Genomic DNA, 12,576 nt, shown 5'->3' with positions numbered 1-12,576 from the left:
CAGCAATTGGGACCAGAATTTCCATCGCTAAGCAATGCGATCATAAAGCACGATATCACATGACCACATTGCTTAGCAATGGCAATCCCTGCAGTCCCCATTGCCGTCATTAAGAGAGGATCGTGGGTCATTAAGTGAGGATCTCACATGACCATAACTTGGGACTTCTTGCCAGCTTCCAACAAGCAAAGTCAATGAGGAAGCTGGCACGAAGTTGCAAGTCCCAGGCATCTAGCAAGCAGGCCAGTGGGTGGGTGAGTGCTAATGGAGTGCAGTGGGGGGGGGTGCTGCAGCACAGTGTGGGCAGGGAAGGGGGTGCTGCGGTACCACGCGAGTGGAGGCAGGCAGGCACTACAGAATGCGGGCAGGGGGGAGCTGCAGGTGGGCATGCACACTACAAAGTACAAGATCCCTGGGATCTCATACTCCATAGTAGGCTCCTTGGGAGAAGAAGTGGCAGGAGTGATTCGCGGGAGTGACTTGTGACCTTCCCTGCCGGCTTCCCATTGATTTTGCTTGTGGGAAGCTGGCAGGGAAGGTTGCAAATGTCAATCACGTGACTGTGGGATGCTGCAACTGTCAATAAGCGTGAACCTGTTGCCAAGCATCCAAATCGCAATCACATGCCTGTAGGGGTGCTACAACGACCAGAACGTCAAGGATTGGTCATAAGTACCACTCGTACACAACTTTGAAAGGGTTACTAAATCAGTGGTCATTAACTGAAGACTACCTGTATCATCCTTGCAAATTAGCCTACCATATTTTCTAGCCTACCTTCTGAAAAGAGCCATTTTAGTGATTTCTGGAATATCAACAACAAGCAGAGTCAACTCTCTTATCATTTGTTACTCCTGTTCACTGGGAGTATGGAAGCCTGAGTTAAAAGGCTAGAGTTAATATAATCCATTTTTTTAGTATTCTATTTGAGCAGCAGTACAGTTATTTAATCTATTTCATGCTACTTCCTGTTAGAGCCAGAGAAACATTCCAAACATGCACAAGGTTTAATTTATGAAATTCACTTCTTCTTTCTTTTACCTGTATTCATTTTGAACGTTTCTAATACATAATTAAGTGTTGGCTTGTTTTTTTTTTAAATCATTAATACCCAGAAAATAAGTTAAGTCTCAAAACAATACATATTTAGCTTTGGGAGCAGTGTGAAATGTGTTCTGCGGCCTTTTGTTTTTTTGTATATAACTTGGTAACACATGGTGGTTCCTTGTTTTAGTTAGTTAGTTTGTTCCTTTTAAAATTCTTTCAGGCAAAAATTCCCTCAGCCAGAAGCTTGGATGATATTGCAATGGACCTGACAGAAATGGGAGTGCCAAAAGTTTCAAAGCTAACAGCTTTGGAAGCAAAGAATCAACTTATTATGGCCAGCAATGGTAGCTTAATCTCTTCAGGTAGGAAGTCTTGCCTGTTTCAAATGTCTGCATCTCTGAATCTTGATTGTACTATGCAGTTTGCTGGTGGATGCAGTCTAAATGGTGAAAACATGAAAGAAAATCTACTAATATGAGCCTTCAGATAAATGTATTATTAAACATGACAAATCCAACAAAGACCCTTGGCAAATTTTGGGCAGAGGTTCAGAAAAAAAATCTTCCAATCAGTTTTGGGTCTGGGAATGGTTTTTTGTAAAGGAAGTGGTGCTGGAAATGAAAACAAAAACTTTCGTTCAAGTTACGCTACCTCCTGCATTCTTTACTTTTGAAGCAGCACTCTCAGCAGGTGTTGTGCAGAGGTGACAGTTGCAGGAAGGAGGAAGGGACCAATTACATTGCAGATAACTAGTTCTAGCCACCCCATTCTTGGGCAGTCATGCAAGAAGTTACTGCTTGCAAGGAAGAAAAAGTATTTTGACAGTCTGTTTGGTCTGGTTGACAGTCAGCTCTACTCCTGCCATGCAGGTTTATTCAGGGCAACTTTCAGGGTGTCATTAGGACATTTATGTGTCATTTCTTCTTTCTGCTCCACCCAGATGGCCTTGAACTTTTGGGAATCAGAAGTCTCCTATAGTCTTGGTCTGTACATTGATGCAGCAGCCAACTTGCCTGTCCCACATTCTGGGGTTTGTAGTCCAGTGTATTGAACTGAAGATCTAGTCTTCCAGGGCTGTCCTATAAGGGCCCCCAACCTTGTACCTTCCACTTGTATTGAAACTACATTTCCCAGAATTCCCAGCCATTATGGCCAGCGGCACTTGTCAACATACTTGGAGTGACCTTCTTGGGAAAGGCTGATTCAAGAAAACAAACTAGCTTATTTGTTACGTTTATAACCCTACTTTCCTCTAGATTGCTCAAGATGACATAGTTTAGGCTTATCCCTAATTTTAGCCTCATAACAGCTTTTGGTAAGTAAAGTTAAGAGAAATCATTTGGAGTCCCACTGAACTCCATGGTCAAGTGAAGACTTGAATCAGCTTTTCCCTAATTTCCATCTAGCACTATAATGACTCTTCCTCTCAGTGAGGCTCTACAGGTTCCCTACAAACAGATTATCTGTAAGAAGGACAACTCTAATCTGTCTTCAGCTGAGTATACACGTTCCAAACCTTGTTTAATCCATCGAGGAACCTACAACCAGCTAGTTTTTCTGGATCTGCCCAGTATATATAGAAAGGATGTTTGAAAAGGAAGTCCTAATATAATTAGAAAGTTCAGCAGATAGAAACCAAGCAGTAACTTACATTTGCTTTTTACATCATTCTGGAAGTTACCTTGTAATCTCATGAGTTTAAACCCTTTGCATATATTTAAAGAGCACATGCATGCATGTCTGAGCTGGAAATAGAGGGTGTTCATTGAATTCTGTTGCTGCACTGTTGAAAAGCCATGGTGACTTTAAGGAAACATGTAAAGTCACATACTCTGCTTAAAGCTAAGTTAACAGATCTACAAGCTGAGCTGCAATACAATGCTGTGGTATTCTAAGCATTGGTATTCCCCCAAACTCTGTTTTTCCACCAGGCTCCAAACAGTCAGCATTCTGTGGCTACTGAGCGTGCCTACTCCTCAGAGGGGTGCATTTGCACTTTCCCTCCCCTTAGTTTTTTTTTTGTTTTGTTCATTTTTCCTACATCCACAAATATTGGGGCTCCCCCCAAGCCCTTTGAGCCTATATGCCTATATTGCTTTTATAGGATCACAAGATTCAGAAGTCAGTGAAGAGCAGAAGAAAGAGAAAATCTTAGAACTGAGGAAGAAAGAAAAGCTTTTGCAAGAGAAACTCTTGCAGAAAGTTGAAGAGTTGAAGAAGATCTGTCTGCGGGAAGCGGTGAGGCCTGTTGTTTGTCTCCAGTCAAGTGTGGCTTGGGAGTATTCATTCACTCATTCTCAGGTTGCTAAGGGTGTCCTTCTCGCATTCTGTAGGAGCTCACTGGAAAAATGCCAAAGGAATATCCTCTGAACACCGGAGAGAAACCACCTCAAGTCAGAAGGCGTGTAGGCACAGCATTCAGATTGGATGACAATCTGCTACCCAGCGAGGAGGTAGGTACACCTTGATTTATTGATTTATAAGATTTATGTGGCCGCCCATCTTAAGAACACACCTCTGGGTGGCTCACAACAACAACAAAACCCAGAAAATAATGAAAACTATAGAACAAAAACCTGGCACCTCAGCCATCTTCCTTGGATGTTTCCAGCAGAACCATCCATAGGCTTCTACCTCACCCTATCCCAGCGCTTTGGAGGTTTCAGTGGCAAAATCAGGTCACCTGAAAACTTCAAGTGGGATGTCTTTTAAAAATGTTGCTTGCTTATATCTTCCACTTCTCTGCCTTGGATAAGAGCCCCAAATCCCACATGTAAGGACTGCTAGAAATAGAGATGAATTATCAGTGAGTGGGTTTCAGTCTTTGTACAGTGATTTTAAAAGCTAATATGGTCTTAATCAAAATTTTGATTCTACTAGTTTGAGTTGCTTGGAATTTTGATCATTAGTTTCAGTGAAACATAGAATACATGGGAGTGCCTTTTAGCAGATTTTCTGTTGTATTGGAAATGATGCCTTTACCTCTTTGAAGAGGATGTTACCCCATGAAGTGGCCATAAATCCTGTGTAAGAAGTAAACCATTTCCTTCTAATTAGGAGCTGCCCATGGTTTGGGAGACTTTAATTCCTGCTATTTTCTTTTGGATTTATAGAGGCATTTCTGTTGCAACCCAGTCTTTTCTGGTATTGAATGAAAGCTAATGTGGGAAGTGCTATTATGCAACAATTCTTATAACCTGATATTTGGCGTGAAATCCTTTTCACTTCTGATCAGAAGTGTGAAATTAAGTTGGCTTAATTCTTCATGTTTTAAACTTCAAATCCATGTGCAATTTCTTATAAAGTTTGATGTGCAACTCTGTTTTTGGGAGCAAGTTTTGGTAAAATAGGCACCTTTGTTTACATTTGGTGTCATAGAACTATATCAACAAAATTTAGAGATGTGCCAATATGGAAGGATAGCTATGTTATGTTCTCCTATTGCCTGTACCCTCAGTGTGGTGCCTGGGAGCCACAGTGTGTCTGCCAACATAGTGCATGTTGCTCCCTCCCTATTTTTTTAAGGTTCTTTTAATGTTTTTTAAAAAAAAGGAATGGGAAGAAACTATGCTGTGAAACAGAGCTCCAGTTTCAAGCATAACAATGCTTCAAAGACACACATTCTGAGAATATAAAATGGTGAATGATTTATTCACCTGGTAACTGGAGGGGAATAAAGCACTGGCCTGAAGCCACTAACCATCATTGCAACCATTTTGTGAATGTGCTCATAACATGCTCTCAACATTCTCACAGGTTCAAGACCTTTGCCATATTGATTTGAGACTTTAAGAAAGATTGCATTAAAATGTCAGCTGAACAAGAAGAAAAATTGGTTCAACACCCAGGCTGGGCAAAATAAATGCAGGGGTGGAGCAAATTATGTGGTTCTTTGTCACCTGAAAAGCAGGCTTCCAGGAAGGAAGCATGAGTTTCGCCCCACCAAATGTGCTTGTTTTGTTCATATGCTTTTCTGCACAGTATGGGAATGGAAGTAATTTCCATGCTTCTCAGCTGAAAGGGGCAGTTAAGATACCCTGTTCTCTTACTTCAGATTAATGATGCTAATGTAACCTTTTAAACGTATGGGTCTACTTTACCTAAGGATGTGTTTGTACTGTATCTCTGTGCTGTGAAGAGGTCTATAGAAAGCTAGAATTAATTGGAGAAAGGTGATATGTATGCTGGCTTGTTACTGTATTTCTTTATGTGTTCTCTGAGTATCCTTCTGTATTTGAAAGGTACCTTGCCTTACATGGCAATCTGCATCCTAGGCCTGAAAACACTGTCTAACCTCTCTCCCCCTGCTATTTTTAAGCACCTCCTCCCAAAGCCGCCTCTGGCTGCATCCAGGGGCACCTAGGGCAGGAGTTTCACAAAAATTAAAATAGTGACCCTGGGTATGCAATTGAATCCCACCCCTTTTTGATACATCTTGGATATGCATCACAAATAAAAAGGAGTGAGCTTGGATCATGCAATCATATCCACCATCTTGACACGTTTAACCCTGCAAATGCTCCTGGTTGCACCACTGAAGCTTGGTGACATGTTTATCAAAAAAACCGGCAACACAATTGGCTGGGGTCTCTCTGATTCTTTACCAACATTGATTAATAAGGTTTTCAGACATATGGGCATTATTAGTGTTTTCATCTTGCTAGATACATTGCAGGAAAGCTTGGCAGTTTTTGGCTCACAGACTGACAGCAGTGCAAATGCATAACTGCTTGTGGAGAGATCTTGGTCTTTAACCCTAATAACTATAGTGTAAAAATGCTGGCTTCTTAATCACATCATGATGCTATGGCAAAATTAAAAGTCCTCTTGAAGCTGGTGCAAAGGCAAGCTATTCTTTGTTACATGTATGGAAAAAAGAAACCTTTGATGGTTTTAGGTTGTTGGGTTTTCAAAGGTGTGGCTTAAATCTGTTTCATTTCTCCTGTGGCAAATCCTGTTTGTTTGTTTGTTTGTTTTAAATCTGTGCAGGACCCAACCCTGCAAAATCTAGAAAGCAACTTCTTCATCCAGCAAAAGTTGGTGGAAGCAGCAAAGAAGCTTGCTGGTGAGCCAGACCTGTGCAAAAATGTGAAGAAGAAAAGAAAACAGGAGTACACAGAGGCAGTAAAAAAGCTTCAGGAGATTGAAAATTCCATCAATGAATATAGGATTAAGTGTGGGAAGAAACCTGCACAGAAGTCGACCCTGATTATGCCAGGTATCCAGAAACCTCCAGCTTTTGATTTCTGATGCCAGGGCTTGGTATGTCTGTATCTACCTATGTGTTTTTCAGCATTATTTTATGAACATGTTTATTTAATACAAATGAAAGATCTAGGCTCCTCGGGGGGGAAGAAACTCAGTTGGACTACAAGCCTGACTTCAGCAAACTTTGGAGTTTACCTGTAATCTGACTGTCGTGTTTTTATGTAAGATGTGCTTGAGACAGAACACCGATGAAGCATTTATTCCAACAAGTGCTGACATGTTGGAGGGAAAAACCAAATTAAAGCGTTTTAATTTGCCTGGAAGGGCTGGTGGCATTCTTCCAGGCAAAACTAGTGTGGTGCTATGTTCTCTTGAGTGTCAGATGCTCACTTGAGCAGAAGCTGGCTGTTCTGTAAGTCTCTTGGCTAACATGCAACCCATAACAATTCAAGCAGCTCATTAGAGCTGGGCCTTCCCCCACCTGTCTCAGTCCTAACAAGTGTTGGCTGGGAGGGGAGAGGGAAGGAGATAAAAAGGCAGCTGGTGAGTCAGATTTTCTACTCAGCAAGACAGTAAGAATGAAGCATGCATAGAGTAAAGATAAAGTGTCATATTGTGACACAGAAATGCATATACAGGTAGTCCTCACTGACCGCAATTGGGACTGGCAACTCTGTTGCTAAGCGATGAGGTCATAAAGTGAAACATCACGTGACTGCACTGGACTTAGGAGCTCTGCTTTGGTTGTTAAGTGAATAACTGTGGTCATTAAGCAAGATGTCAGGTGACCGTGACTTGCAACTTCCTGCTGGCTTCCCCATTGATTTTGCTTGTCGGAAGCGGGCTGTGAAGGTCACAAATAGTGATCGTGTGACCCCGGGATGCTGTGACTGTTGTAAATGAGTGCCAGTTGCTAAGCGCCAGAATCACGATCACGTGACTGCAGGGATGCTGCAACAGCCACAAGTTCAAGGACCAGTCATAAACCTACTTTTTCAGTGCCGTCATAACTTTGAATGGTCGCTGAATGGGGCAGTCAGTAAATGAGGGCTACCTGTATCAGACCACTGTGTCCCAAACTAGCAGCCTCCAGGTGTCTGGGACCAAAACTTTTAGAATCCTCAGCCAGGACTGAAGGGGGATAAACAGATCCAGAGGTTTGTATTCAGTTCTCCAAATTGGGGTTATGTGAGGAGAGAGTGAGCTCACACCCATGGGCCCAGCCCGTTATATCACCTTTGCTGATTCACAAGGCAATCCAGAGAAAGCAGCCAAATGCCTTGGCTTTCAGAGTTTCAACATTCCTCAAAGCAGGCAGAGTGAGGCACTTTTAAAAGTGAGAAAAGATTGGAGCCTAACAAGTCTTAAACCACCTCCTGGCTTTTCACCTGCTCCATGGCGTGACTGTGGTGAGGGTACAGCAGAGGGTAGACCACTGCAGCTGACTCTGCTCTCCTTTTCACCTTATGCGGGTCCAGTTGTATTGAAGGAATGGATAGCATAAGGATGATTGGGTTGAATGGATTGCACAAGGGATTTAATGAACTGACGGGGCTCTGTATTTTGTAACCCAAGACTGTAAGAGAATGGCAAGTCTTGGATCAGCTACCTGTGGCCTCTTGTTTAAGTATTCAGGTTGGCCATGTGTTCGTACTCAAAGTCCAAATTTATTTATTTTATTTATTTATCAAATTTGTCACCACTCATCTCCTCTGAATGGAGGGAAATTCATTGTCTCCACCTGCTCTCAAGACCACTCCCTTTTATTTTTCATCATTTTCTTGATTTTTTACATACAGAAGCCATCCCTGCTGCATGGGGGACTCTCTAGCAGTGGGTAGCAGTTTCCCTCTTATTTTCACATAGACAGCTTTAGTATTCTGTCAGCATGCCTTCGGCCAAAGAGCTTTTAATAAGCAAAAGATTAATGCACCAACCAAGTCCTAAGCAATTTTACAGAGACCTTATTGGATTTTATATATCTTTGTTGCCAGGGTGGAAAAACTATGGTCTGACTTGCTGACCTGCTACTCCTGTTATCTCAGGCCCAGAGTCATGCTGGCCACTGCCGATGGGATTTGGAGTTCAGCTATGTCAGGAAAGGCACAGCTTCCCCTCTCCTCCTTTTTTAAAATTATTGTATACACAACAACATGAAATCACAGTTGCCAGTTCTTTAGTTGGTATTGGCCTTCATTCACATCGAGTTCTTCCCAAGAACCTAGGATGTCGTAATGTATCTGCATCCAAGCAGGAGTCCTTTTGTGATTGACTGATGGAATTTTGTCAATAGCCAAATTTCCTAAGTGCCGTCCAAGGTTTTTTGGTATTATTATTATTTATTAATTAAGAAGCCAGTGCGTTTGAGCAATGATTTAATTTTGAGGGCCCCAGGCATTCAGGTGTTTTACGCTAGGCTATCTGGGGAGCCCAGATAAGGCATTCACTTCATCTAGTTATAAACAACTCCCTGCTGGGCAGACAAGTAGGAGGGAAGAAAACTGATTAAGTATTAGTGGTTTGGCCAGGAGCTGATGTCTGCCTTTTGAAAAATGTTGAAATGTGTGTAGGAGAGCTCCCTAAATGACTTCATTGTTGGGAAACAAACTGGTACAGGGAGAAGTATATGAAGTTCGGTTTCATTTACCTTATCAAAAAGAAAGCTAAGTGGATTACAGTGATTATTATACATAAGCATTTTCATAGGGGAAAATGATTTGGATATCAAAAATGGACTCTTCAGAGAAGCTGAAAAAATCCATGAGTATTGCAACAGCTTAGAGTGAAAGCTGAGAAATTGATTAGAGCTCTGCCAGTGGGAACAGCAATTAATAGTTGAACAAGCGTATGCCACAAGGAGCCAATTCCTTCAATAGAGAGTTTGGTGGACACTTTAGCAACTGATGTGCAAGTCACCCATGGGAACTGCACAACTATTGGTGTATTTGTTCTCTTGTTATCAGCATTATTTCTGGTGAGGGCCCGGCATTTACTTTGATTTTCAAGCTGCAGTTTATACCTCACCTTTTTGGTCTAGCATTAAGGGCTTCAGTTTAGAGCAGAGCTGGCACAGCCTTACAAATATATGACCTTAGAAAAAGGTCATATATTGATTGACTACATTCAGTAGTGCTAGCTTTTCTCTTTCTTGACATACAATGTTTAAGGACAAGTGGAAATAATCTTTCCTGGCCTTGTTCCAGTCAAAGGTAATCATATCAGCAAAGCTATAAACAGATAGCTGGGAGTAAAACTGTGTAGATCAGGGAGAGGATGCCAGATGCCCTCCAAAGATCCAGACTTTGGTCATGAAGATTTTTAAAGCAGTTCATTAAAAGACACAGTTGCAAAGAGAGTTTTACAAGTTTGGCTTTAGTGTATTCTGGGAACAAAGATTAAATATATCCCACACTCTTGTCGTCAGTTGTCCTAAGTGCAAAAGGCCCTGATACGACTCCTGGGTCCTGCAGTGTTTTAACATTTGTGCAGAGCCCAGCAAATGTTGTGGGACTTTGTGGCCTACCTTCAATAGCCACTATTGTAATATGAAAAAGAATCTTAAAAATTAACAGCAGCTGACTTGTCTGGCTTCAGTATATCAGTGACTTAGTTCTCTGACCGTGTTAGAGATGTTTTGCTTAGAAATAACATTCCAGCTAATGAAAAGCAAAGACTTAGATGTTTGTTCTTAATTACCCATCTTACTCATTGATAACAACCTAACCTAGAAGTATGTGAATCTCTGAGTGATTGCATCCAATCTTAATAAGTGTATACTATATATAATGTGTTTAAAGTTCCAAACTGCAACGTTGTCACCCATGGGTATCCTTTTTGCTTCCCCACAGAGGAAATTATCCCATCTGAGAGCAGCTCTTTGTCTGATACAACAACCTTTGAAGAAGGTGTGTATCCCCCATACTTTTAAGTTTAAAAAAAAACTCACATGGAAAATGTTATATTCTGTATTATTTGTCTTCTCTGAGTGGAGGTCAAGAGAGAAAATGTGATTTCTGTAGCAGCTGACACCTTTAAAAAGGCCAGGTTACATAAAGATTCCTGCCAGCAAATGAGCCTATGGAGCAGTTGGGCTTTAAGGATGTTCACAGAAGGAATGTTTTCAATGTCTTTCTGTTCTGCAATCTTATCTGCTTCCATGTGTTTGTTCCTCCTAACACATGGAAGCAGATATGCAACAGTGTGGGAGGGGAAGGGGTTCGCTCTATCTATCCTATTTCATGTGTTCTAGTCTAGCCAAGACATAACTAATAAAATGTAAAGGCAGTGATATGGTATTGGTAAAACTAAGTATAAGAACTGGAAATTCTGAATTATCTTTAGTAAATTACCTAATTTACTATGTTTTATATGAGTGCCAATTGTATTTAATTGAAATGCTGAATATAGTGAATTCAAGAATTATACCACGGGGCAGAATAATTGGAGTAAAGACTTTCAACTTGGATCTGACTCACAGAATTAGCATTAAATTCTGGTTCTAGGCAGATGCAACAAGGATATAGATATTCAGGTTTATATTAAAGCCTTGACTCAAGGCATGGTAAGGAAGCCACTAAGACACGGTCTTCCTTCTAGCAGGATTTCAGGATTATTGCCAAATAAGATCTAAGTTTCTGGAGCAGAGATCCCCAGATTTTCTTGGATTTCTAGTGGTGAAGTTGGCTGAGATGATGGGACACCTAGTTAAGCATTATTTGGAAACAAAGATTGGTCTATTATTCTTTTTGCAAATTCCTGTTTTTAAGAAGCACATGGGGAGGGGGGTTAATGGCTAAATGTAACATCACATGAGCAAGTAGGATTGTGCAATTGACAAAGTACAGTAATTGTAAGTCTATCTGTCTCTCTCCTTTAAAAACACAGTGTCCAATAGAATAATTATAATTATATACTTACAGCAAAGGATCAGATATGTTTTATTTTATTTATTTATATTTCAAATTTAGTCACTGCCCATCTCACTCAAAGAGCAACTCTGGGGAGTTCACAATAAAACAAGAATAAATAATCATTAAAATACAATAAAATGTTCCTTTGCCACCTGCTTTATTCACTGAGACAGTGAATTCTGGGCCAAACAGATCCCAGATAGTAAAGAGGATTACAGTTCTGAGCCATTGTTTTTATTAAAAAGGAACTCAACTGCTAATGGGTTAAAAGAGAAAGAAGAAAGACAATATGCTAATAAAATCTCCTAATCTGCTAATGAACATTTCACTCATATAAACAAGCAATTATTATCTTTTTTTAATCTTTCAGTGCTGCCATAATGATACCTGGGTTTGGTACTTCCTGCCAGCTAACACTGGGCTGGGTTAGCTATACTCCCTCAGCTAGTCATTAGTCCTAAAAAAAAAAAAATCCCGCTGCCCTACTCATTATCACATAACAGATATGTGCAGCATTTGTGTTCAAGCTACAACAGTGCCAGATCCTTTCATTTTGTTGAGGCAGTGCTTTCCAATTGGTTAGTCCCAAGAACAAAGCTGTGAGTCTACCAGCATTGGAAAGACTCGTACACGCTGCCTTACCTGGTCATGTTTTAAAGTGAGAAAAATTTCAATCCTTAGTTTCTGTGGAGAAATTTTTTACTCTGGAAGTGGTAAATATGGCCTGATTTTTCCACAGCTGGTCTACAACTGGCCAGTTTATTAGCAGGCACCATTTAAAGGTATTTTACTATTTCTATTACTGTACATAGTAACACACCTAAGGAAAAAAATTACTGATGTGATCAGTTAAAAGCTTCAAACAGTAGTTGCAGTAAGGCAAGTAAGAAATGGCTAATAAAAAACTTTCACTGTGGCTCAAAGCTTTAATCTTCCTCCACTGTTTTTTTAATGGAATCCATCCATTTGGAGCCAATAGGCCTCTTTAAAAGTCCTAGCTGAACTAAATATAGGATTTTCAGTTCAAAATTATTCTAGTTTTATTCATAACAAATTCTCCCCAAAAATTGTCTAATGAAAAAACAGCCCTGGCAAAATACCGCCTCAGAGTTCTTCAAGAGCTGTCCTACAGAAATAGGCCAAGATCTGTTGTCCTTCCACAGTGTGGTGCATGGAATAAGGGTGTTTAGTTACAGGATGACTGGGTGCCTAGGGAGTTGGTTGGCTTCCCTTGGTTGGATATATTAATCCGAACAGTGTGCAGCCATCTGTGTGGAATGATCAAATTTGGATTCATCACTGAGCGGGATTATGGTCTCAATACTCTAAATTTATTATTTATTTATCTATCTATCTATCTATCTGTCTATCAAATTTGTCACCACCCATCTGCTCCCACCAGAGGGACTCT

At 40.7% G+C, this 12,576-nt stretch overlaps 1 protein-coding gene across 3 annotated transcripts in view; it reads left to right on the top strand.

The window, feature by feature from the left end:
• Positions 1 to 12,576, top strand: part of FRMD4B (FERM domain containing 4B) — a 154,005-nt gene that overhangs the window by 129,648 nt on the left and 11,781 nt on the right. For all 3 annotated transcript variants that reach the window (XM_063291563.1, XM_063291562.1, XM_063291561.1), the window contains 5 exons: positions 1,268 to 1,409; positions 3,152 to 3,285; positions 3,381 to 3,500; positions 6,037 to 6,265; positions 10,104 to 10,160. In XM_063291563.1, coding sequence (XP_063147633.1) covers positions 1,268 to 1,409; positions 3,152 to 3,285; positions 3,381 to 3,500; positions 6,037 to 6,265; positions 10,104 to 10,160 — 682 coding nt within the window. The remainder of the gene's footprint in view (positions 1 to 1,267; positions 1,410 to 3,151; positions 3,286 to 3,380; positions 3,501 to 6,036; positions 6,266 to 10,103; positions 10,161 to 12,576) is intronic.

The sequence above is a fragment of the Candoia aspera genome, chromosome 2 (genome assembly GCF_035149785.1).
Source record: "Candoia aspera isolate rCanAsp1 chromosome 2, rCanAsp1.hap2, whole genome shotgun sequence".
Taxonomy (NCBI): Eukaryota; Metazoa; Chordata; class Lepidosauria; order Squamata; family Boidae; genus Candoia; species Candoia aspera.
The sequence above is the reverse complement of the archived record's forward strand: the minus strand, read 5'-3'. Positions and strand labels throughout refer to the sequence as shown.